Source organism: Pelmatolapia mariae, linkage group LG7 (assembly GCF_036321145.2).
Source record: "Pelmatolapia mariae isolate MD_Pm_ZW linkage group LG7, Pm_UMD_F_2, whole genome shotgun sequence".
Taxonomy (NCBI): Eukaryota; Metazoa; Chordata; class Actinopteri; order Cichliformes; family Cichlidae; genus Pelmatolapia; species Pelmatolapia mariae.
This window is the reverse complement of record NC_086233.1, coordinates 33,255,183-33,283,040: the sequence shown is the minus strand read 5'-3', so window position 1 is coordinate 33,283,040 and position 27,858 is coordinate 33,255,183. Positions and strand designations below refer to the sequence as shown.

The 27,858-nt window shown below is 41.1% G+C and overlaps 1 protein-coding gene across 1 annotated transcript; it reads left to right on the top strand.

Moving 5' to 3' along the window:
• On the top strand, positions 1-27,278 carry dpysl2b (dihydropyrimidinase like 2b). The gene is made up of 14 exons (XM_063478856.1): positions 1-560; positions 11,473-11,561; positions 12,352-12,536; positions 14,568-14,732; positions 15,112-15,173; positions 16,213-16,293; positions 16,649-16,717; positions 17,663-17,783; positions 18,052-18,208; positions 18,323-18,464; positions 20,040-20,210; positions 23,144-23,323; positions 23,590-23,755; positions 25,347-27,278. The coding sequence occupies exons 1-14, from the start codon at positions 519-521 to the stop codon at positions 25,436-25,438; spliced, it is 1,722 nt and encodes a 573-aa protein (XP_063334926.1). The 5' UTR covers positions 1-518; the 3' UTR covers positions 25,439-27,278.
• Positions 27,279-27,858: the final 580 nt, after the last annotated feature.

Below are 27,858 nucleotides of genomic sequence, written 5' to 3'. Positions count from 1 at the left end.
CCCTGCCTCTTGCTCGCTCTAATAACACCCCCACCTTCAGACACACAGCAGATAATGTGAGGTAAGATGGCTGCTGGCTGTTTCTTCATTTGTTCCTTCGGTGGATGTTTGCAGGCTGCACTCCCTGCTTGCCTGCCTTCCCTAATCCGGCGAAAGCAATTGATGGCATTAGTGTGTTTCTCTGCTGTCAATGGAGCAGGGCGAGGCTCTGCGCATGCTCCGTGTGGTTCTTTTATTGGGAAGAGGCTCTCGAGCGGTCCCTCCCTCCCCTCTTGTCTGACTCCGTCTGGGAAGGAACGGTTTGGTGCATCGGCGGAGACCGGGAGGCTGCCAGGATCCGGAGTTGAGCGATAGTTTGATTCTTCACGTCTGTGGCCTCCTGCAGATCACCCGTGTCTGTGTAGTCTTCCTCCTTATCATCTTCATCACCATCATCCTCACTACAGCCCGGCAGCCAGCGGTAATCCGTCCCGTTTGCATTTCTAGCGGTCTGCGGCGCACACGAAACACCGGTGAAGATGTCTGGCTACCAAGGCAAAAAGAACATTCCCCGCATCACAGTGAGTGCTCGGGTGTTTTCACGTTTGGAGTGGCAGTGAGTGGGTCCAGTCTGGCTGGTGTGGGCCTGCGGGGTGTGGGTGCAGGATGTCACCGGGGCGGCATGGTCCCTGCGCCGCTGCGCTCCTCGACGATCCAGGGCAATGGCGCAAGAGTTGATCTCCTAAAAGAAATTCCAAAATAAAATAAAAGCGTTTTGTAGATGGTTTTCTGTTTCGCTGTGAGATCGAAAGCACACGAGGGTCGAGAAATCAGTGAGGCCAGCGATAGTGTGGTGAGGCTGAAAATTTTCGTTTCTTTTTTTTTTTTTTGCAGCATCTTTGCGACAAGTGCTTATGTCCGGATAAACCCGAGCTCTCGCTTTACATTAGAATATCCATTGTTTGTGCACATTCACGCCACCCCTGCATTTCTTCTTCCGTGCCATGCATGACAGTTGAGATTTCACGCCGGTGGTCTTTGTTAGACTGTGTCTGGTGGCCGGGTATCACTGCACACCAACTGGTGGAGCAAATGCTTCCCTGCATCCGCTCCACGGCTCAGTACCCGGCTGTTTCTTTTAACCTTAGCCCACTTTTCCTTTTTTAAAGCCATCCCTGATATATACAAATATATATATATATTGCCGTTGTAGAAGGCACAGAAGGGTTTAAGACACATTCAGTGTGTCATTGTGGAGCAGATTATTTCCCCGAATTCATAGCGAAGCTGCAGGGATGTGGTGCTTCAATGGAAAGTGGAGAATAGGGAGGGGAAGGGAGGGGAGCCAGGGAAGGGAGGGGACAGTGGGTCCTATTTCCTTCCATGCCTGTCTTTCAGCTGTGTAATGAAGGGAAGATGCATATAGGCAGAGCTGATCAGGGAGGAGGTCACTGCCTTTTCATCCTGATGTCAATGAGCTGAAACAATGGTGAAGAGTGACCCAGAAGAGCCTGTTTGAAAGCCATACAGATGGATCTGCGCCTTCTAATTGTGGGCTTACTAAACAAATCATTCAAGCAGCAGGATATGAAGCATCATTATCCTGTTATCTAGCAGGCCCACGCTCCCCAAAGGTTTCACCAAGCTAGGAAAACCTCTTCAGTCTGAGGAGATCATAGCACAAGCATGATTATGGTCACGGGTTGGCTCTGAGATATGTGCTGATTAGTAGATTATAAGAATTGTTTTATTCAATAAAGTTTTCTTTTGATCAGCTAATCGATTGATTGGAGCTTTCTCTGCCAGAGTTATTTCAGAGCCACCGCCTGACCCACATTATGCAGAGCTGTTAGCCTTTTGTGTCATGGTAGCCAAAGCAAACTGTAATTGGAGTGTCTAAGTGGTCGACTGTTCATGTAGCTCTCATCAACTTCAGATTTAAGCGGATAAACTGAAATAATAGTTCTTTAAAAGAGACACATGTGTCTATGTATGTACACTGAAGCAGATCCACATCATGGAAAGATTGATGGTTAAGCTCAGGTTTCATATATATTTCTAACAATAATATGAAAAATTCTCCTCTGTGTTAATATCATGCATCACTTGGTGATAACTGGCAACCTCTCACGTGAATAATTTTCCTCAGTTCTCTCTCTTAACTGCTTGAGACACAGCAGACGGATGGTGGAAAGATCAGAGGATTAGTGGGTGTTGTAGTCAGACCTAAATGGATAGACTGTCTATTCTTAAACAGAGCATGAAAGACATAAGAAATGAGTCAGAGACAGAGGGGATCTCTTGAAGATCTAGCACAGTGATCAGAGGAGAATGTGAGGAATATGTTACTGGAATTGTAAACTGTAGATGCTGGAAAGTAGCATTCTGGTTGGTTCCCGTGGACCTGCTGGGCTTCATCACTGAAAAGGCATTATTGTGAGGCATGGATGACCTTATTAAACCAAGAAGACACTCAAGAGGAAATGAAGGTTACATTGAATTAAAACTAAACAGCAAATGCTGAAGTAGATGCAAATGAGCCCCTTGCCTTCCACACCTTTCTTCATAGACCACTCAAATCGGTATGAATTACATATTTTACTGAATTTGAATATTTTCATTGAACTGGGTGGAGCACTGGGCTCCATAGAACAGTTTAGCCAGATGGACATGGGTCAGCTGCACAGACAGGGACAGACTTAAGGCGGCTCTCATCAAATATGAATGAACCTCTGCAATTTCACCACCTGGACTTGGTGCTTCTGTGTGACTTCAGAACCAGATTTATACAAAAAAATCATTGAAACTGAACAACTAGTCAAGCAGGGCTGACACTGTTTATTTTTTAAAATGTTATTAGCCATTAAATATGAATTTTGGAGTCTACAACATATCATCCATTCCTTCAAATTTCTGATGGGTTTAAGCAGAGATGCTCAGACCACCTCTCCCAAGCACCGGCTCTAGCTTTACTAAAGCATTGCCAAGCCACCTGAGAGAGATAATATCTCCAGTGTGTCCTGGGTCTGCCCTGAGCTGGGATCTCTTACCAGTTGGACATGCCCACAAAACCTCACCTAGGAGGCACCCAGGTGTCTTTAAGATGCCCAAACCACCTCAAATTTAAAGAAGTTCTATCACTTTCTACAACTGGTATTGTCACAGTTGACAGTTTTGGTGGCGAAACAGTTAAATATTTAGCCCGTCAACAAGTTGTGTCATTTATTAGGAATGTGATCAATTTATAAAGTTCAAATGTGCTGATTTTGCAGTCTGTTCTCTGTTTTGTGTCACTGTGGACAGACTATATTTGGCCTTTAAACTGGTGCTTGAGCAGAACCTTTAATAGATGCTTATCACTCTTCATGCTGGCATTCAAAAGATTAAACCCAGAGTCGATCCATCAGAAAACAAATGAACAGATTCAAAAACAATCCCTGAAAAGAAAACCGGGGTAATGTTTGCACTTGAGACGCTGCAAGTGGAAAAATATTTTCTCATTTTTGCTTGATGAAAACATAACAGTAAGCAGAAAAAATGGTTCAATCAGTTACATTTCCTTTGATGCATTTATTGATTAATTGGCTCTTTCAGCTCTAGAATGAGGGTGAGTTATTTCAGTGAAGGCTATAAATACAGATAAAAGTAAATCAAGAACAAGAAGGCTGTTTAAATGCAGCTCCAGTGAATGAGGTAAAAATAGAGCGAGGCTATTATAAGACTGTCCTGGATTAAAGTCTCAGTGGCTACAATCCTCAGCAAATGAAGGATCATTAAGTAGTGTGCTACTGTAGTATACCTTTAGTAGAGCAGTGTCTCTGGTGACAGTTCAGTGCATGTGTAGTTACTTCAAACGCGGCTGGAGTGAGTTCACGCAGCTATCTCACCCTGCAACGCAGCCCGGAGTGCCTTCTCTTCACACAACACACCATGCTCCTAATCAGCCACCCACTGACTCAGCCTTGTTTTTTTTCTTTTCTTTTCTTTTTTTTTTTTCCCGCCTCTCAGGATCATCCCGAATTCCCCCATTCATAAAGCCAGAAGTCAGGGAGACTGCACAGCGTGTATGAACTCTGCTGTTATTCAGCTTCTGAGCAGAGGGGAATGCTGTTGAGCAACAGTATCGCAGCTCCTCTGGCTGCGCTATGTCACAGGAAAAAGGTCAATGAGTGTATTCTTTTTGAAGTTTGAGATTAATTAAACAATTTTGTAGTCAAAGAGAAAGTTTAAATTCAGTTTTGCATTTCAATTGGGAATTTAGGCTAGTTTAGTTTCTATTTCAGTGGTAGGGGTTTAAAATATGAGTTAGTGGAAAAAAGATTTTAAGTCAAATTTTCAGAGAAATAAAGAATGTCATATTTTCATTTCCTGAGAAAGTGGGAGGATAACAGAGCAATTTAAGAGACTTTTCAAACTAAATGAGCAAGTTTTAATAGCAAAGGAGAGTGTTTTATGGATTAAGAGGCTAAAACAATTAAAAACACAATGATCAGTCATCGTGAAAATAAAGTAAAAGTGGAATTTCTAGCATCAAAGGAAGAATCACATTCATCCAATGCATCTAGTGTGTTTTATAAATAAAACAGAAATGACTACTTAGAAAAATTTTTTATCTATTTTTTTATATCATTAATGTACAGATGAATATTTCTGGGAATTACTTTATTTCCTGTTTTGCACTTTATTTTGAAGGAGCAGAGTGTTTTCCCAGTGGTTGCCTGAACATGTATGGAGATGATTTTAGTAGCGGGCTGTTTTTTGACTAATCCAGGACAAATATAAATCATAGTGCTGCATGTCTGACCTGGCAGCCTTCTCCACCTGACTTAACTGTTTCCAGGATATTTTCCATTTGGACAACAACATACAATGTTGCCAGGTTACGTCTAACACTGGCAGACGTTTTCACTGCACCTAAGCTGATTTTGCCCTGATTTTATGAAAGTCAGCAGTTTGAGTACCCATGCTTCTCTTCTCTTCCTGTGGAGGGTCTTAGTTTTCCTCCGTATGGTGCTGTGGCTGTGGTTTATTAATGTCAGGATTTTAATAATCGTAGCATTTGATTGATGTTGGTGATTTAACAAAACCATTACCTCTGCTTTCCATTATACCCAGTCTGTTTCTTTTTCTTAAGCACAATGTTTTACGTTATTAATAATACCTGTAAAAATTATAAGGATCTCTCATAACCTCATGAGAAGTATTATGTAAATCTACACTTCTCCCTAGCTTCGTAGAGCTTTTAGTTCATCGTTTTTACACCCCAAAGCACTGCAGAGTCCTCTACCCCTCTAACTAAATGAGAAATAGGCCCATCTAGTGATCATCTGGTGAGTAAAGCATACATTTAGCAGCTAAACATAATGGTGGAAACAACATTTCTGAAAAAATTAGCCAGATCTAAGTTAAGCTGCCAGATTTTTAGACACAGGCTTTCCTGCTGTGCTGTTTTATACTTTGTGTTATTTTGCTGATGGCTAACCATGATACGCAGAGTTTACCAGCCTTGCTGGGACTTGTTTCTTGATCTCTTTCCATGTAAAATTCAGTTTTATTCAATCCAATGTGAATCCAGCTGATATACTTTAATGATATTTAGAAACAGACTGTATGAGATATTCTAAAGTGATCCCTACTGGATGGAAAAACTGATCTACAATATACATCTCGGGGTTAAAGTGCTAACAAAATGCCTGCAGATGGATAAAAATATGAGATATTTCTATGTTAGAGCTATTTAAAATCTAATGCCAGCAATGTGTTAACAGCATGGATATTAAAAAAATAATGGACATAGTCATGGCCAAATGTCATGGTGCGGGGGCTGGAACTGACATACACTTCAAAATGTTGGAGGGCCAAAAGTAATGCTAGAGTCTCCTTCTCAATTGTGCTATAATTCATCTGATGCTTATTGAACTCCTTCGAGAAGTAGCACACTGGGTGATCAATTCCCCGGTCATCCTCCTGCAAAAGTACAGCACCTGCACCATAAGCACTGGCATCCACCTCTAACTTGAAAGCACGAGTAAAATCAGGGGCACCTAACACTGGGGCACTGCACAACAGGGCTTTGGCTGAGTCAAATGCTTCCTGACAGTCAGAGTTCCACAAAAAAAGGCGTGACGGACTTGACAAAGCAGTCAAGGGAGTAACCACTGTGGCAAAATTTTTGCAGAACCCACGGTAGTAGCCACACATACCCAGAAACCGGCGAAGTTGACGCCGTGTTGTTGGCACTGGGAAATCCAAAATGGCCTGGACTTTGGCCGTGAGAGGGCGTACCTGCCCCTGTCCCACCTGTTGCCCCAGATAGGTAACCACAGCTTTGCCGAACTCGCACTTGGCAAGATTCACTGTCAAACAGGCATCCTTCAACCGGGTAAAAACTTCCCGCAGCGTGTCCATGTGCTCTGGCCATGTTGGTGAATAAACTACAATATAATCTAAGTAAACCTCACAGCCATGGACACCCAATAGCACCGTATTCATCAGTCATTGGAACGTGGCTGGAGCATTTCTTAACCCAAACGGCATCACAGTATATTGCAGGAAGTGGTCTGGTGTCACAAAAGCAGAGATCTCAGCCGCCCGTTGTGAAAGGGGCACCTGCCAATAACCTTTCAAGAGATCCAGCTTTGTGACAAATCTGGCTGATCCCACCCTATCTACGCAGTCATCCATACGTGGGAGCGGAAAAGAGTCAGGTTTAGTGACGGCATTTACTTTGCGGTAATCATTACAGAAGCGTGGAGTTTGGTCAGATTTAGGCACCAAAAGGGTAGGTGAACTCCAGGGGCTGAAGCTAGGGACCGCAAAACCATTCCTCAGCAAGTATTCCACCTCCTTCTTCATAACAGCCTGCTTTACTGGGTTGACTCAGTAGGCATGCTGCTTAATGGGCCTGTGGTCACCAACATCTATATCATGCTCAAGCACGGTGGTTTGAGTCCGTTTGTCACCAAAAAGCATGGTATGGCCACAAATCAGACTATATATATCCTGCTTGAGGGGCTCATCCAAGTAAAACAAATGAGCCTCAAGATCCTCCAGGATTTTAGAATTCTCCAAGCGTGCCCCAGAACTTGGTCCCTGGTGCTCATGCAACCCATCCACCTCATGTTGGTAGGAGGGTGATCCCACCGTCACAACAGGGGAGCCCATGTCGGTATGACTCTTTTCACGGACCACATATTTCTTTAACATGTTGATGTGACAGACCCGGGACTTTTTCCGCCTATCTGGGGTTTTAATCAGATAATCTGTGTCACTGATTTGGCGCTCAACCTCATAAGGACCATTGAAGCGAGCTTGAAGACATGAACCCACAACTGGTAGGAAAACCAAAACGTGCTCACCAGGCAGAAAGGTACGCTTGAGGGTTTTCCTATCATACCTCTCCTTCATATTACTCTGGGCATTAGAAAGCGAGCGATTTGTTGGTTTTCGACACTGTTAAGCTTCAACATCAGTGTTTTGTCCACCACCATGTTGGGTTTTTTTGGAACTGGAAGTTACCTTATGGATCAAAGATTGGAGTCATCAAAAGTGTAAAAGATGAAAGTAGCTACTGCGATGTCATCTATTGCAACCTTACTGGTTATTGATTTATGACTGTCAACTCTTTAGACAACAAGCGTGCCGCTTTATACTATATCAATGTTGATGCATGATATGACCAATATTTACATAACAGATTTAATATGACCCCAAAAGACCTTTTTTTTCTCTCATATACTTCTATAGAACTGAAAGTCTTTTCTAATGGCTTTCAGATAGAATCCATCCAGCTTCTACCACTTATCTAAGTCCAGGTTGTGGGGGCAGCAGTCTAATTAGAGAAACCCAGACCTCCCTCTCCCCCAGCAACCTCCTCCCCTTCAGCTGGCTCATATTAGTGTGGAGGAGTGGCTGCGCTACTCTTTGTCTCTTGTGAATGACCAAACTCCTCACTGTATCTCTAAGGGAGGTTATTTGTATGTGTGATCTAATTCTTTCGGTCAGTCACTACCCAGAGCTCGTGGCAAAGTACATTGAGGGTACATTGGCTAATTAGTCCTAACTAGAATTTCACTCAAGAAGATAAGCACAAAACCCCCAAAAACTTCTGGTATCGTCAGTACATAATATTGAGGGTTAATATTATTCAGGTATTACATTAAAAATGCTCGAAAAGGCACCAAATGCAAACACACACCCAGATAGATGATTTACAAAGAAATTCCTGCCACTCAGAGTTGTTATGAAGGAGGAAGGAATCCATAGAGGACAAAACTATATTTTGTACCCAGCTGTAAATATGCACTTCAGTTCTCTAATATAGAAGTCTGTGGGGATTGACTCGAGCCTCAGGAGGCACAGAGAGGAACTGGAGTTGTTGTTGTTTCAGCTCTGGATGTTGCCCCTTCAATCACAACGTCTTATAGCTAAGGAAATCATAAACAAAACATTAGTCATATATTTCTAAATTATCCACACTTCACAGTAATGAAAGTTGCAGACAATCTCATAATACTTAAATAAATTTGTCTAAAACTGACACTTATCATTAACAAAAGGCAGACAGCACAGCAGGCTTCTGAGCTTCATTATCCCACAGTTTGAGTCACATGTCCACTCCTGTCTTCTGGAGAGCTCAGTTTTTGGCTCTGTTGATACTGCGTCCCACTGCACTGCAGTTTTTAGGCATCTATCAGCAGATGGAAAAGGAGCCATGAACTGTTTGCCCCTTTGGTGTGGGTGGGACTTATTTATGCTCTGTCTCCATGCTCCGCCCACTATGCCGAAAGTATTACACTAGTCCAGGATGTTTTGTTTGAGGAAACAGAGGTGAAGGAGGTTGAGGAAAGTTACTGTGTTAAACAAAATATTCAGTGAGTGTTTTTATAAGTGTCCTAATTGCGTTACAGATAGGGTTGTTTTTTTTTAATGCTCATTGAACTGTTTTTGCCTTGTATGAAATCTCAGTAAGGTTGTAGGTTGTAGCCTGGAATGTAAACACAGTAGTTTAGTAACAGTAGGCCCATTGAGCTTTATCCACATCCTGTTTGTGAGCTCTGAAAAAGTTCCCACGAAGGAAAGGTCACTGTCATGCTTGGCACAGATCCAGTACAATCACACGCTCTGTCACACGACCCCTGCGAGCTTTAAAACAATTGAATTATTTTAAAGCACAGTTCTGGATTCAGGGACACTAATTGTTCTGCAAATACAGCTCTAGATTAAACAGCGCAATAGGCGCAATTTTGTGAGAAGGGCTGCAGTGTCTTGGCAAAGTTCAGTGAGTAATGTGATAATGACAGTCATGATGGGGCGCATGATGTAACGGCATATTTCAAAGCAGTTGTTGGAAGGAAAACGGGCCAGCAGCGGGCTGGAGCGAAGCCAGTCGCTCAACCAGAGCACTCTGTTCCACACAGATCGAAGATTACCACATGATCTATCTGCATTAGTTCCATCACTGCTGTCAGAGTGTGGCCACACCTTTCAGATGACAACTGCAAGGCATTTTCCAGAAGCTGCTGCAGTCAGCTGAAGTTGTTTTACTGTGTAATTTACTCTATTCTATATTTCATCCAGAAGAATGCGGGGTATTGATAATATGTGAAATGTTAGTACACATGTGAGGAAAAAATTGCTTCAAAAGCAGTCATAAGGAAATTTGGATAGGTATATATATCTGAGATATACATTGTGTGAGGACTTTGTTTTTTCGTATTCAGGGGTACTACTGTACATGGAAAAGGGTTGTTTAAAGCTTTTTGTGGCTTCTGAGGGAACTGCAAACCTGATGGACATCACTTGAGTCAGTGGCCGTCAAAGCTGAAGACTATGAGACTGAAATTATTGGGCAGCCATCTTGAGGCTGCATTTACCTCTGCTAGTAAAACAGAGCTGAGGTCCCTCACACTGGGGTCTGGTTATGAATGGCGTTGTTGGTATTGTTGTTCCCAGTCAAAATTTTCCCCCCTGCAACAGCACTAAAATTATGCAAAAGAAGTGCATATTTATGGAACGTTTCTTTGCAACATCCATCGTTTTTTTAAATCATCATTGATTAATCTGTTTATATTTTTAAGACTTTCCTGTAGTAAATATTGAATGTTGGTCATTAAAACCACCAAATAGACCAACTTAGTCTGTTTACATACTAAGCTAAAAGATATTCAGTTTAATTTTTTTTTTTTTAAGTGAGCTAAATAAGTTTGCGTTATTTCTACATATGTGGCTGTGTTATATAAACAACCTGAAAGTATTAGGTAATATTTTACAGAGCTGGCTTATGGTTTGTGCTGCCTGCAGCACAGCAGTTGTCCTCTGGGCCAGAGCTGCTGGCCTGGCAGCAGCCAGTGGCAGCGCCTCAAACAGAGCAGCCTTTGTTAGAAGGGGGAACGCTGGAGCCCTTGTGACCATAGCTGCCACTCCCTTTTTTGGAGAGAGGGCCAGGGCCTCCCCGGGGTGGCTCAAAGGAGGGACTGTGGAGGTGGTAGACTCCCCCCTCCTCCCCGTCCTCTCTCCAGCATAGAGACAAGTGGCACAGCAGCAGGCATGGATGATTGATTACACGCTCCGTGGCCTGATTGGTTCTCTCTCATGTCTGTTTGTGCGATAATTCGACCACATGAAGGGGGCAGATGGGTGTGTCTGGAGGCGGGCTGCTGTCTTTATTGTCCGAGCAGTGAATGATTTCCCTAATTTTGCTTTTAAAGCAAAGCTGAAGTGATCCACCAGTGAGAGGAGCGGTGATGAAAATGCACTGGGCCCTCTCTTTGCTCTCAGCACAAGGATCTAGAAGTTTGTTGTTCTTCTTAATTTGGAGATAATGCTTTGTGTACTGCAGATGTTCACTAATCCCATCTTAAAGCAGTCAGACTGTTTGAATCCAGTCCCCTCCTTAGATTAACGCCTTTTCTTTGTCCTTATTCATCTTCTTTCCACAATGTCTTTCTACTGCCAGCCTGACATAAACAGTGTCACAGTGAAAACATCCACACACACAAAAAAAACCTGGTGCTGGTCCAAACATCCCAGCTCTTAATACTCTTTTACCCCCTGCCCCTCCAATCGGCAACCCCCACCGGATCAGTGTGTTAGAGTATTAAGAGTGTGTACAGTGTGTTTACAGATATCTGTATGCGTGTGTGTTTGCAGAATAGGAAAGCCAGTATCAGCTGAGAGACATTGCACAGCCATGTGTTCCTTATCAGACGGCAGCCTAAAAAGGCCAAGCAGAGCCAGTATTTATGTTTTGCTGTGATTGTTGCCAATCCACTCCTTGAAGTGACATTTCCCAAAACATCTTTCATCAAATGCCCTTAATCCAGCATCCAGTTGAGCCAAATCGGATACTCACCCTTGTAAGCGTATTTTTATAGGCGGCTATAAATCCATGTCTTTTACAGGGTTGTTATTCCCACAGATTAACTCGAGCTGTTTTCTTTTTTTTTCAAACAAAAATCTGCAGCAACTCACCTTCTTTATTGTTTTGCTTAGAGCGACCGTCTCCTGATCAAAGGGGCCAAGATTGTGAATGATGACCAGTCCTTCTGTGCCGACATCTATATGGAGGATGGAGTCATCAAGTGAGTTTTCCTTTAAGCTGCTGGCAGTTTATTAAAAACCCAACTTTTACCATTTTCATGTTTGAAGCTCTCTGCTGAATCACTAGAAACTAACTAAGGGCCTCCTCTGCAGCAAGTAGAGTTTACTACTCATCTCACCATAATCTCACTATGATATACAATTACCTCCAAATAGCACCACAAATAATACATTCTTCTTGCAGAGTGAAAAGTAAACTTGTCATTATTGCCATATAAAATCTTCAATGTTTAGTGTCAAAGTTACCAATACATGAAACCAGCACTGTCATACTACAATTCTGATCACTCTTTTAGCTTGTCATTATAACTTTTCTGTAAATTCGTTAGGTTAATCGTCATGAGACCAAGCTGTTTTAGTACCAAAAGTGACTGAGTAGGATAATTTATTTATGATGATGAGCTCTAGCAATGCAGGACAGATACTTTTCTCAAGTCTGGCTTTTATCAGACGGCCCTGGAGAAAGCTGACAATGCAGTCAGTTTTTAGTTTTGACTGCGTTTGCTATGCAAAACAGGAAAAGTTGTGAGTAAGAAGTTAATTACTTTTTTGCAGAGCATAATGGAAACTACCACAAAGAAAATGATGGGCATTGATACATACTCAAAAACTACTACCCTAACCCATAAGTATATGAAACCACTAATTACTAAAAAATAGTAAATGTAATGAATGAAATTAAAATGACTAATGCATTTGTAATTCTAATTACTAAAATTACTAAGGATGGTGTAATCAGCAGTTTAAATGTTGCTTTTCTCTTTAACTCAGACAAATCGGGGAAAACCTCATTGTGCCCGGTGGGGTGAAAACCATCGATGCCCATGGTCGGATGCTGATGCCCGGTGGCATCGATGTGCACACTCGTTTCCAGATGCCCGATCGGGGCATGACCGCCGCTGATGACTTCTACCAGGGTACCAAGGCAGCGCTGGCCGGAGGCACCACCATGATCAGTGAGTTGCTGAGCATAAGTTGCTGAGCATAAAGCCCCTGCTGTCTGCAACAGAAGATTCAGAAATGGGTTAAAGTTGGTGTCTGAAAGCTTTGTGTGAGTGAAAGGAAGCTGAGTGCAGTGTCTGTGGTGGGTTTTTCCCCACAGTGATTCTTCATTTACTGATTGGCCCTAATTGAACATGTCTTAATGAGAACAGGAAGCGTGCCAGGCCTGTTCATGAGCAAGCCAAAATATGAACCCATCCATCTGGTCTGAGCACTCTGAGCCATGAGGTGCTGATTGCTGAACATACTGTGTCAGGAATTTTCCAAAGAGACAGACAGACTCTGTAGTTTGTTTGCTATTATTTTATACACCCTGTTTATGTAATTTTGGCCTGTTGTTGTTGTAGTATTCTGAATTTCTTAAAGGTGCATGCAAAGCCTAGATTTTCTTCTGCTTGGGCTTGTTTTCCCTTGCACTTCAAAGTCATTAAGCTCAAGTTAAGAGTTTAAGCATTAGTTGAAAACTTGTCCGCAGGAATTTCTTTCTACTTCCTTTGAGTTACCATCTATCTGTAGTTTTGTTATGGCTTGGTTTGAAAAAAACAAACACTAGACATAGTTTTTAAACAGGGCATTGGAGTCAGTTTCAAGTTGTACCCAGATTAAAAAACCCTCCAAACTCTCAACCTGTGTTTTAACAAAATACCGTAAATATAATGTAACAGCAAATCTTGGTTTTTGCGTTGGTTTAATGGTAATGTTATTTTTAAATTTACATACAAATATAAAGAGTTGACGTAATGAGCAAAGAAAACAAAGCTAAATAAAAACTTGAACTGTAAATGTCACACTGGCCCTCCCTCTGCTGACTCAACAGGAACACCATCCTCCTCCAGGCAGCAAAACATACTCACACTGCATGCCTTTTTTACCCCAAGCTAAAAGCCGATTGCTACAGCTCCTCTTAGGGCCAGTCAGGTTGGGAATTGGTGTGTAACATACTGCAGCCTGGTGACACTTGCCAAATAGAGATGATTTCTATAATGAAATGCTCTATTCAATGTAGTTTAGGCTTAATTAAAGGCATCTGAATACAATCTTAACTACAGACTACATATAAAAGGTACATTTTAGCCACCTTGACGCCACTCACTCACTGGTAATAATCATGTTAGGTTGTTGGGTTTTTCTTGGAGCCAGTAGGGACAATGTTTTGGAGGGATTTGTGATGATATTAGTTAGCAGGGCTCTCACACAATAGATACCTGCTAAATCGTAAATATAATAGTATTAGAATTTCACTCACCAAAACTCAAACTCAGACTTCTTATATTGATCTGTGAGCATTGTTAAATTTAAACGCGAGTTACAAAAATTCTATTAATTCACTTTTATTTATATAGTGCCAAATCAGAAAAACAGTTTCCTCAAGGGGCCTTATATTATATGGTAAAGACTACAATAATACAGAGAAAATCCCAACAATCAAACAACCCCCATGAGTAAACACTTGGCGACAGTGGGAAGGAAAAACTCCCTTATAACAGGAAGAAACCTGCGGCAGGATTAGGTTCAAGGAGGGTCAGCCATCTGCTGTGACCATTTGGGGATGAGAGGAGGAACACAGGACCTTACAAAGACATTCAGTCTACATACATATGTATCAAAGAGGAAAAATAGCAAATGTAAAGTTGGGCATTTTAGCATTGAACTCTATTAAGAATGTGTTTTGGGGCCAGCCTAAAGTGGCCACTTAGGAACTGCAGTTTCTGCATTCACTGTTTAGCCCTGGAGTTTGCATCTTGCTCTAGATATGAAAGGTTTCTAATCAGACACGTTTCATACAGTTTCAGGTCTGACTCTGGTGTGTAAATATGATCATTTTTAAAAATCAGTTTGTTCCACATGTTCATACAGCCAGGCGTGAAATACATCATTGTCCATTAGGCCTAGATACAACATAACATAAAAAAATAGATAAAATACAAGACAGCAGAGTTCTTGTATTTGTGTAGTTGTTTAACCGTGTGTGCGTGTGCGTCTAGTTGACCATGTGCTACCTGAGCCCGGCACCAGCCTTATGTCGGCCTTCGAGCAGTGGCGTGAATGGGCCGACAGCAAGTCCTGCTGCGACTACTCTCTGCATATCGACATTACCGAGTGGCACAAGGGAATCCAGGAAGAGATGGAGACGCTTGTGAAGGATCACGGTACGTCTCACGTAACCACAGTCATGTTTGATTATCTTGAATTAAAGATTTGCGCGTTGGGAAAGTGATTGGAAAAAATAAATATTTAGATCTGTTCAATGCAAAAAGATTAACATCAGTCAGTATCAGTCCTGTAACCTGAGTGCAGCAGCCTGCATGTGGTGCATTTAATGCAACTTTTTAAAATGAAAGCATCAGAAAGAGATGTTCTATTCACTTTTTAGCAAGACAGATGCAAAAACCCACAGTAAAGGATCTTATTTTACACAATAGTTTGCTTGCATTTAAATGATCCAAACTCAGAGTTCATCATCTACCAAGGAACTTTGTATTTAAGTTGGTTAATGATTAGTATTTTTTTCTGCTTTAAACCTTTCAGGTGTTAACTCTTTCCTGGTCTACCTGGCTTATAAGGATATTTTCCAGCTTACTGATGCTCAGGTAGGTTGTCACTGAATTTTTCAGCATATTCTGTATTGTGCTACACTAAACTGAATTATGCTACAGCCCTTCTGTACAAACATTTTTAGCTTAATGGCTGTTTATACTTACAGCGGTGATATTAGATATACTGTTGTCCGATCGCAAGGGCAACAAACAGGCATTAAGTATTAACCTAAAGAGGAAGAGAAAGAGATTGAAAGCCTACAGTAAATCTGACCTGATACTATCATAAAAGTCATATCCTACTCTTGATTTTGGCTCACGCGCTCACTCTACAGCGTGACTTACTGTGTGAGTCTGTTTGTCTTGGCTAGGCTTCCCCTCATGCTGATTTTCCTGTGTGTTTCTCTTGGGAGAGCGACAGGATAATGAAAGCCACAAACTCTTTCTGACTGAAAATGAATTAATCCCACCTGAAAGCAGTTTTGAAACAGATCTGTGATGATCTTTGCACCTGTGTGAGGAATGCTGGCAGTTGGGTGCAGCCAGAGTTTATCATTTTCTCTCCCGTGTCAAACTCTGACGGCTTTTTATTGTTGCATGTTTAGCAGCCCCGGTTGGGGGGATGATGACTCGTTCAACACCACAGTTTTTCTTCTGTCTGTGAACTCGCTGCATTTCCTAAACTTCGGACTGTGGGAGACTCGCTAATAAAGATTACTACACAATCCGTTACCCACAACCAATAGTGGAAAAAAAGAGCTTATGTTTGCTAAAATTATTCAATTATAGACTTTAAATCCATCTTTTAAACCAAATAAACACTAGGGTAGACCAAATGTTAGCCCTTTTTCCAATTAGTCACATTCATTCAGACAAAGACATTGTCTGAATGACCCACTGACTTAAAAAGAAAAGATTTTTCCAATATATCACTGCTGGAAATCAAAAAAACAAAAAACAACAACAACAACAACAAAAAAACATGCTCTGAGTTCCTCTTCATCTAAAACTATTGAGCAGGAAAAAAACAAAACAACTAGATTTTAAGTCTGTGCTGGAGTTCAAAATATTACTGTCTTTGTCTTTGCTGCAGGTGTATGAGGTTTTCAGTGTGATCCGCGATCTGGGAGCCATCGCCCAGGTTCACGCTGAGAATGGTGACATCGTAGCTGAGGTATAACTCTTCATACCATAACAAGATGCCATCTGGAGATGAACAGACATGATTTTTCTGCAGGATTTTTGCATTAAATGGAATATTTACACCCTAAGCTTTGAGCGTTATGAGATACCGCTTGAAAGCTGGACTTTGAGCTCAAAGACTGACACATCAGTTTCTTCTCAGTTGTGACGAAATGTTCAGTGCTAAGCTCTTAATAGCCAACAGATGAGGATAAATATTCTCAGAGCTGCTTAGTTTTCACTGCCAAGGCCAGTCATGACAAACATTCGTCCACCTGCACATGACTCAACATCTCGTATTTCCCAATGCGGTTTGTGTGTGCTCATGTGCGTGTGCGTGTGTTTAGGAGCAGCGCAGGATGCTGGAGCAGGGGATCACTGGGCCTGAAGGACACGTGCTGAGCCGCCCTGAGGAGGTGAGTCACAGCTACAACTCTGTGAAATGTTGCTTTGACTTTGAGGAAAGCGTATCGGTTCATCTCCAAGTTGTTGGGGTTTTTTCGCAGTAGGGGATGTGACCTTTATGGGCTTCAGCGCTGCTGGGTCTGAATCGTTGAAAGTTTTACCTTGAGGCTCTGGATTTTTCACTTCTTTATAATCTTCGTAACTTTCTCCTTTTCCCATGATGAATGTGGATAATCACGCCCTAAAGCCACTTTAATTGAGTACATCCTCCCTGCATAAATCAGTGTTATTTTAAAATCAGTTCCTCAGTTTTTCTTCTTAAGGTTTTCTGTATTTTTCTAATTATCATCTGATGAAGGCAGTGATTTCTTAGGGGCCTTAGGGGAATAAAGCACAAGTTAAATTGCCATGGCAGTGCTGCTCCTGCTCAGGTTAATCAAATCTTGACCATTTTCCATGGTCATACGTGGAAAAAGAGACATAAAAATAATGAAAAATACCTTGAAATGTTGCAATAAATTGACCTAGCAAATTTTAAATTCCATGTTGCTTTTTACCTCGGAACATTTTCTCTGTCATTTAATCTGTCAGAAAACGTCTCCCTTCAGTGTTTAACCTTGTTGTACCTGCGTTGCTATGCAAGGAGAACAGTTTTTAAAGAAATAGTTTGTTCTTGCCAAGAGTTAATGAGAATATGAGTTAAATATGAAGCTACAGCTCGCTGCTGAATACTTAGATATTTCCTTAATATTTAGCTTAAATTGATTCACCTTATTTATTAATTTTATATACTATATATAAATTATTTACCTTTATAAATACATGTGATGTCTGAAACACCAGGGCTTTGACATACTGTTGTGCACACACTAAAATGACGAAGACTGAAATGAAGAAGAGAGGAATAAGAAAGGTCATCACCTCCATCTATTAAAGTGAACTCTTCTGTATTCCAGGTGGAGGCGGAGGCCGTTAACCGCTCTGTGACTGTAGCCAACCAGACCAACTGCCCGCTGTATGTCACCAAGGTGATGAGCAAGAGCGCTTCTGATGTCATCGCTCAGGCCAGGAAGAAGGGTGAGAACTAAAATAAAGATACTGCCCATTGTCAGAGAGGAAAAAGACAATATATTAGTGGATTTTCACAATAATATGAAACTACTAAATTAAATTTAAGCCCAATTTTATGTTATGATTAAGATTAATTATAGAGTAGACTTCACAGAAAACAGTAAAATAAACACAGATAAGTACAAATAGATGCAATGAAGCTTTTGCGTGAGTTCGCATGACATGCACGTGAGGAACGTAGGATCTCATGCTATGATGGGACTTGTCTTTATAGGCACTGTTGTCTATGGAGAGCCAATCACTGCAAGTCTGGGAACAGACGGTTCACACTATTGGAGCAAGAATTGGGCCAAAGCGGCTGCTTACGTCACCTCCCCTCCACTGAGCCCTGACCCGACCACACCAGACTATCTCAACTCCCTGCTCTCCTGGTAATTGGATGCAAACACGTTATAGGCAAAGTTAAAAAGAAAATGTCAGCAGTGCTTTTTGTCTGAGCATGACACAGTCCTGTCTGTCTTTTTTGTACTAAACTTATTACATAGTGGAGACCTTCAGGTGACAGGAAGTGCACATTGTCCCTTTAACACTGCCCAGCGTGCTGTGGGCAAAGATGACTTCAGCTTGATTCCTGAGGGTGTGAATGGCACTGAGGAGAGGATGTCTATCATCTGGGACAAGTGTGTGGTGAGTAGATTTTGCTTTTGGGTGGGGTTCACAAGACCCTGTGCAGTCCTGTGAAAACTCCCCATGATTCAGTAGCTTGTAGAACCACCTTTAGCAGCAATAACTTGAGGTAATCATTTTCTGTATGACTTCAGTCTCTCACATCATTATAGAAGTCTTTAGGCCAAGTTTGCTTCAGTTCATTGAGGTTTGCAGAAATTTCTTTATGCCGATGGTGGCATTGTGTTAACACTCACCTGAAAGCTCCAAACCAGCAAACTGCCAAAACTTCTGCTTTTATAGAGGTGCTCACACTTTCTGATGATCAGTTAATCAGGCGCATTTGATTAACAGCACCTGGCTGCTACTTACCCCCTTAATTCCCATGGAAGCAGTAAGGGTGGACTTATTCTTTCACAGTACTGTGTCTCGCAATACACTAAAGGCGTTTTCACTCTTGGCTCCATTCTTCCCTCAAAGCAGCTCAGAGCAGTTAGTCAGCTCTTTTCACGTTTATGTTAACACTCTAAATGATGTCAGACCTCTTTTAGGCAAACTGAACTGGGACTAATTTGAGAAGTGTTTGGTTCACTTCAAGTCCACACTGCGGTCTGTTTAACCTGTGCATTGTAAACAGAAACTCACTGCCGGTGTATTATAGGTCTCTAGGTGTCTCTAGGCATGCTGTTGACAATATGCATGCAACTGCTTAAAAACCAAGTTGACATATGGAGTGAAGTAAAGCTTTACTCCAATTTACACCCAGCTAAAAGGGAATGGCTTTATTGGGAATACATCGCAGAGCTGTAGGAGTTGTGCCAACCCTAAAAATGTAATTAAAGGGGAATGAGGGGATTTTATAAAAGTAGTCTGATACAATCCTTTAAATGTACTCTGTTACAAGTAAAAATGCTAGATTTTGTATCGTATTAGATTATAAATAACAGTACTTATTGTCATTCTCTTGTTTTTTATTTTTTGTTTTTTGGTACAATAACTTTTCCCAGGATTATTTTCCATGTTGCAGGTCCTCAAAATACATATAAATGGCTCAAGATTTTCCAATTTTTTAATTATTGCTATTTTTCCCAGCAATTTTAAGCTGTGAAAAGGTCATAAGTCACACCCCAGCCATTTCAATTTACATAAATACAACAAATCGATTTCACACCCACTCAAAATGTCACAATCTAATGCCAAAACCTTGTTTCTCTTCAGTGTTTCTGCTTTATCAAACCAAATTTGAGCATCAAAATCACAAACTATATCATAATATTAGTAGGAAAACACCAGTTTAATGTCTGTGACAAAATATTTAAAAAGTACACTTTGGATAAATTTCCAAGGGTCGTAGCTCCAAAAATTCCTCCCACTCCTATGTACTTTGAGGGCCAAAAACAGTGCTTTGTCCTCTATCAGATCTACAAAAACAGAACAAAAACAAGCTAAATTTCTTGGTCCAAGAAGAGGATTTAGGAGGGTTGATCTTGATTAATTCAAAAAAGGGCCATATGTGAATACATGTGAAACAGACAAAACACAAAAGAGGTCACAAGCTTTGGTAGCTTTCTCACTCTCAGCTCTGATTTATTTCAGGTAACGGGTAAGATGGATGAAAACCAGTTTGTGGCCGTGACCAGCACAAACGCTGCCAAGATCTTCAACCTGTACCCCCGCAAGGGCCGCATTGCTGTGGGCTCAGATGCTGATCTGGTGCTGTGGGACCCTGACGTCACAAAGATCATCTCCGCCAAGAGCCACCAGTCGGTATGGTCCTCAATTATTTCTACATAACTAGCTATTAATACTGACACAGAGGTCTCTTTTCTTTACTAATGAAAGCCTACCATATACTGACTTTAATTATATACGCTGCATGTGCCAAAAGTTTGCGGGCATTCCAAGCTGCTAAGGAACAGTTTCCTGTTTCTTTCAAACAATACATCGTCATAGCAACAGCGTTAGATGAAAACCAAAAAGCTTGAAGGTCTGAAAAATGTAGTTGTCCAAATTTTGAGTGGTTCTGGTTAATCAGCTAAGAGTAGTTTATAAAAATATAGGTCAGCAAACTTCCTGTAAGTCTATTGTGCTGTGACTGTGGATCGGTTTGGGCATGTTTATATTTTAAGAACAGGATTTTTTAACAAAAACTGGAGTCCAGTAACAAAAGTATATATTATCATATTAAACCACTGATGCAATTTAAAGCAGGGGTGTTAAATAAAAACCCACAGGCTTCAAAATATGAAGATAAGATCGTGAAAATACAACCCCTGGAACTTCTGGTTTCCTGTATGTGGCGCTATGACAAAGACTCAGTATTGGAATGCAGATATACTCCTACTTGTAAAAGGCTAGCCTTGAAACTAGCCATTTTGGTAACTCTTTATGAATGAGGAGAGAGCAGTAACTTTAATGACCATTTCCATGACCACAAGAGCCTCAAAACTACATGTATAAATTAAAATCTCATTGTCTCATTCATCTCAAACTGGTATCAGAGTTCAGGATCCACAGAGAATAGATTATTTAGATTAGGATAAAATTCAGGTGATTTCATCAAGTGATTAATACTGATTGATTAAGCTTTTAATTTGCCCTTGTTAAATTGCTAAAACAAAATATCCTGCATTCTAAAATGTGGACCTTCCTATTTTAACTCTTTCTGAAAGAGTAAATGTAAAAGCTTGTGTGTGACTATTGAATCACTCGAGAGGTTCTTACAGACTGCTCACAGTCTTAAAATGAACAGATCCCAGGGGTCAGTTCTTTTCCAGGCCATGTGCATTTTACTAAGCACATGGATCATAGAGGAGAGCTGCTGTTAATGGGTGTGGCTGACGAACTGCACTTGCAGAGGATAGCGGGGCTGACATCCGGAGGTCTGGCAGTTAGGTCCAGGCGTGTCTCTCCATTCTTGACTCCCAATCCAGTTCCTGCATTACCTGTTGGGGAACACATATATAACATTTGCTTACATATTTACTATGATAACCAGTAGATTTTTTTTTTCTGCAACCACAAAGTAGAAACTGTTGCAACGCTATTTTGGGGGGCTTTCTGGCACAGAACAATTACTGTCTTTATGTCTTTGGGATTCTTCTGTGGATTTCTGTTTAGTGTTCTTTAATTGGCAGGTCTCTTCTATTAAATTTCAGAAATGCAATAACGTGTTTTTTTTTAGGAATCTGCACCACAGAGAACCTTAGATGTGACTTCTCTGCTTAATTATCATGGAGGAGTTTGTGAAAGAGCTACTGCTGCTGTGCAGAAATGCCACAGTGAATGACTTTGGGATGTGGAGGTGTGGCTTTGTTGTGGACATGATGCACTTGCCCACCAAAGTTAATATATCCATTTGAAAGCTAATGTGGGGGATTCAACTTTGAAGTCTCTCAGGGGGTGCTATCAATCCGTATTGCCCCATCACTGCCCATCAATGTTTAATGACCTTTCAGTCACACTGAGGCCCTCAAACACACTATTCATTCTTCTACACTGCTTGTTGCTTGTGATGCTAATAACACTAATTGTTATGCATGTAACTGATGACATCCAAAATTAATGGTTGATAACTCTTTTGTTGTGATAAAGGACTCTTGTTTTATGGCAGCCTGACTGCTGGAGAGGGTGTGGGCCTCACACAGTGTCGAGGGAGTGATGTCATCATTAAAACCTGCCAGAGAGCTGGAACACATCATTTCTGATTGTTAGCAGGCCGGTCACTGTGCATCTGTATCCGTGTGTGTATGCATGGAAGACAGAGAGAGCTGTACACGCTCATGGAATCTGTCTTCTTAATCCCGTCATGTTCTTCGGTTTCTTTTTGTTCCGCTTGGTCAGAAAATAACGGACCAGTGTTCAGGGGAGAAATTGCTCATTTGGAGTGTGTATGCATGCATGCATGCATGTGTGTGGGTGTCATAGGATAACCCAATATACCAGTGATCTCATTTTAGGCTCTGTCAGATTGCCATGACCTCAGCTTTAGCTCAATAAGCTTTTTGGGAGAGGAGTCGTAGGGCTTTCAAACTGGTCACACAGTAACCTCCACACCCTCCATGTCCACACACAAGCACTAAAACAACACCTTCTTCTTCTCTCAGCCTGAAGACTAATGCCTCTGTACTCTGCATTAGTAGGCCCGAGGAAACACTTTTATGTGAGTTAAATCAGTTACGCTCCTATGAAATTATAGAAATTTTACACAGTGAGTCCTTCAATATAACTCTGGCAGCTTTTCAAATAAACATTCAGTGAGAGCTTCATAAGTCTGTGAACTAAAATGGCATGCAGAATGTGCAACAGGAGGTTACGTCAGCCTTATGATAGCGGAAAATAAGCGGGGGGAAGTTGAATGACTGCATCTCCGCTTTGAAGGTATTTCTGTTATGATTTAAAGTGTCGGCATGGCGTTAGGAGGAACAAGCAGCTGCCATAAAACATCACAGGAACACAGCTGTCGGGTGTCAGACAAGAACTTAAAACCTGTTTCAAATCTAAAAGCACCAACAAAAAGGCTTATCTTTAAAATGTCGTACGTACAGTGCAATACAGTTAACAATGCGGGAAAATGTTCAAAATATGTAAATACACTCAGATCCTTCAGTCCTTATGTTTGGAATTATATGCTATAATAAAGGAGTGATGTTTTGTATTGTATGTTACTTTTGACACTACTGCTTTCCTTCTCCCCACAGACTGTGGAGTACAACATCTTTGAAGGCACAGAGGTGCGCGGCGGGCCTCTGGTCGTGATCAGCCAGGGCAAGATTGTTTTGGAGGATGGGAACCTCCACGTCACAGAGGGCTCAGGACGTTACGTGGTCCGTAAACCTTTCCCTGACTACGTCTACAAGAGGATAAAAGCTCGCAGCAGGGTACAACACTCCTCTTTGTCTGCTAGGGTCTGTGTTTAATCGTTTAATCAGATGGTAACATACTGGAAGTCATTTTGACATTAAAGTTGCTACCCACACCCAGCAATTTCTTTTACGATTGGTAATTGTTTTGTGGAAAATTGGAGGGATGTTACATCTTGTTAGGAATTGGCCAAACTGTCCACACATCCTTCTCCACAGTGTGAATCTTTCCTTGCTAGTTTCCAGTGCTGTGACTGACTTGTGTCTCATTTCCAACAATGCAGCTGGCTGAGCTGAGAGGCGTACCCAGGGGACTGTATGATGGTCCAGTCTGTGAGGTGTCAGTCACTCCTAAAACCATGACTCCAGCCTCCTCTGCCAAGACTTCACCTGCCAAACAGCCCGGCCAACCCATCCGCAACCTGCACCAATCTGGCTTCAGCCTATCCGGTCAGTCGTTTTACCATCAGTTCTGGAGTCATTTTTGGGATGTTGAAGCACTGAATCCATTTTGGGGAGAGATTTAAAACCACTTACTTTCTTTTTGTATATCAGAGACTCAACATTGATGAGTCAAATTTTGCACTAAATTTAATCTGCATGAAAAGTCTAAACTAAGGGATTCTTTCATGACATATGGAGTTAAATACTACATGCATATCCACATATTGCTATCAAATAAGCCATGCATTCATTCAAGTGTAAGGGGCAGACTTTACACTGAAATTGGGTCCTTCTGTTGGACTGTGGCTACCTATCAAAAATAAAATAAAAGAGGCAGTTGGATACTATGCACCATAGAAATCTTTACATTTGTCTTTCAGAGCTAATAATAATAATAATAATAATAATAATAATAATAATTATAATAATAATAATAATAATAATAATAGGTAAATTTGTGTGAATATTCATTATCCATTTATTTTGTTATTGCTGTAGTTTCATATTTTTTTCTGTGCATGATCGACAGTTTAAAAAACCTTGCTACAGTATCTCAATCTATCCACTGTCTGAACCGAGCTGTTTTAGCTACTCTCCCTTGAAGGCCATTTCACTTCTCTTATTGGCTGAGGGACATGTGGTATCTGGCTTCACTGACACCATAAATACCCAAGAGTAGAAAAAGGGTCTGGTACCTGAGCAGTCACTGACCTCGTGAATTAAAAGTTTGGCCGCATTAAAAATGAGCAGCCACCATATACTATAACCAGTATATTACACGTCCACTTGAAGTGTGTTGTGTTATATTTTGTCTGTCTTTTAGTTTGTTAAGATTTTGCATCTTAATTTTGTGTATTAATTACATTCAGACCTCAACATCGCCCACTTTTTTAAGGACAAAATATTTAAAAAGTACATTTTATTATGCTGGCTGAAGTTTTTCAGCCAGCTATGAGGTACATAGTAACTGTAAAAATAAGATTTGATTTTGATGAAAAAAATAAAGGAAAATGGGGGAAAGAAAAGGCAAAGCTGCATATTTTATTATGTTTCAGTGTTAAGGAACTACTCATCCCACGACGCATTGCAAATTTCAGCTTCCATAACAAATGGCTTCCAGCCTTCTCAAATTGAATCGTTTTTCGTTTCCATGTGTGTGGTAAAGTGTGGCCTTGTTATCAATACATTAGGGTGCTTCATTCTGGAGTGCAATCACCAATTGATGTTTTGTGCTCACATTTGCATGGTAACAGTGACCTCCAGCAGCGACCTCCAACAATGTCTCCAATTGGAGACATTGCTGTTTTGGATTGTGGGTAGAGTAGTTTTTCTGCAATGTCACAAATAAAATGTGTTAGTGTTAAAATAAGGTTGATATCATGCAGACAGGAGCACACACCATTGTTTCACAGTGTCCTAGCTCGTAGTAGGTTTACTATGGATGGTTATGGCTTGTAATTAAAATCACTGTGGACAATGTGAAGGGGATTTTTTTTTTCCTCCTGTGGTTGACTTCCCAAAGGAATTTTTCCTGCCACTTTCTAGTATTACAAAGACCAAAATTCATAAAACTAATCCTTTCCATTCGATCACACAGGAGCTCAGATTGATGACAACGTTCCTCGCCGGAATACCCAGCGCATCGTGGCGCCTCCAGGCGGCAGGGCAAACATCACCAGCCTGGGTTAGAGCCCCATCCTCAGGCGCTGAGGAGGAAATGAGGATTTGTGGATGTATGGCCAGCAGGAGCTGAAGTGGTGGGGGGTGAAGAAGCTACAGCATTACACCAAGATTCAAACTCTTCACAACACCTCATCAGGCCACCTGTTAGCCTCCAGCCTTCATGTCCTCCTTTGCTGCTTTTTTTTCCCCCCCACTTCTCCCCCAAAACCTGTTCCTAGAGAACAGAGTTAGGAAAAAACACACAAACAAAAAAGGTCTGCCTCATATGATGAAAAAATTGACAAAAAAATTGATAACACTCTTTATTTGAGCACTTTTGACTGCATTATTTCATTTTTTATACTGTAATTTCTCCCTCCCATGTATCCCTGTGATATTTGCTTTGCTGTTGTTTTCATTGAGGAGTTAAGTAAGACTAAAGTGATGTTATGCAGACGATAATGTTCGAGCAGGATGTCTGTTCTTTTTCCATGTTTTTTTTTTGCATTTTGTGAGGAGTTAGAATGAAGCATGGATATAAAAACACACTCATTTCCTTTTATTCTTTCTTTTCTCGAATAGGCCAAACAGTAAGTTGCTTGAAATTGACCAGTTTTGCATTTCATTCAGCCAAAAAGAATCTAATACTTCCTTCCAGCTGTTAGAAGTCTGTGATTTGTATTATATGACATTTCAGTCGCTTCATTTTCCAGTCCATTGCTGTCTCTCATACAGTGCTACAATTGATATTTAATTGACTATTCGCCACGAAGACGGCCTTAACATTTGAAAAATTGAACATGGTAATGCTGTACTATGGGTACAGTCTGTTGGGAGTCAGCTGGAGAGTCCTGTGGAGCAGAAGGAGGTTTTGGCACGTAGTAAATAGAGCTTTATTCTTCATCTCTGTGTGTAAGGTCATTGTTAAGTGGGATTGATTTACAGGGGGAAAGAGAAAGTTGTACTTAATGTTACTTCCGACTCAGCCTTTCCTTGCCTTACTTTCTCTTTAGCGCAGTCCTTTTAGAGAACTTTTAGGAGTGTGGGGAAGGTGCCGTTCACTACGCAGCTACATGTTTTCCCATTTGTTTACATTCCCAGGAATCACAAAGGTCCAAATTCTTCATTGACAGCAGTAGAAACATCTGACAACCGTCCGTCACCAAGCAGTGCATTTACATACAGAATGTCTCTCCTTCCAAATGTGACTGTTTTATACTTCCCCCTCCCCCCCCCACCATACACACACCTCATTTTCTTTCTACTCTTTATGTGCCTGAACCCACAGAAGTTGTATTGATAGTCAGATTTTAGCTTCTTGTTTTGTTATTGTTTTTGAGGTAAGTGAAGGATGTAAGATAAAAAGATGTAAAATAGCCAGGATTAACCGATTCAAAGGTGCCAGATTTTGCGCTTTCATTGGGCCTATTCTGAAGATAGAGCCCTGTAAAGATGAACAGTGCTTGATATGTTGAAATGTTCTGTTGTTTTATAGTTTTGAACTTGTTGTCAAACTGCTATTTAGTGTCATTCTGTAACTAGGTGCCTAAGGGCTGAGCACTATTGATTTATGCTTGAAAGTAGACATGAGCTAATGTACTTCTGACTAGTGTGCAGTGTTGATGTGTGAGGAATGGGACACGCACAGCAAGCTCCTGTACAGCTCTCAGTACGGCTGTGGAGTTAACATTGCTTCAGGCTGTACTGCAGCTGTATGTCTTATTCTTCTCCTTTTTCTTTTCTTTTCTTTTGTTTTTTTTTTAACAGCACAATCTGGTTTTATTAAGCGAAGCAACTGATTTTCACCAGTAACCATCTTTCTGCCTGTGACTAAACGCTGAATAAACTTGACATGAACATAACCAGGGGCACTTATATAAACTGGGCTTAGATTCTTTAAATGCGCCTGTCTAGTTAACATAGTGACAGCAACTTAGGGGAAACCAAAGGTGAAACACATACATATTCCCTACCACTAAAAGGGTTATGGATCACTTTGAAATACAGTACAAAATAGTCATCAATGTAATATTATACTGATGGAAAATTGGGTCAAATAACCATGTCTTTTATTATAAACCACTGATATATATATATTTTTTAGTGGAGATAATTTATTTGAATTTCAGGGATAGGACTACACCTCAAACACACCACCCTACCGGTTCTATATTTCTGAGCGCTGTGCCTCCACAACCATGCCAGGGAGCCATTACCGATCCACACTGTGGCCTTTCCTAAACCGCAGTCACAGGTCCAGGTCCTTGCTCTCTCCAAACGCACTTCTTTCAGTAAACCTAATCATATTTGAGGTGTGATCCCTGCTATTGAAATGAGATATCCTAAGACAGCATGGAGAAGCTCATTTTCAGCAACCATGTCTCCCGTGGTCAACGGGCACACTGTTAAAACAATAGGATGTTTTCATGTAACGGTGTGTACTGCTC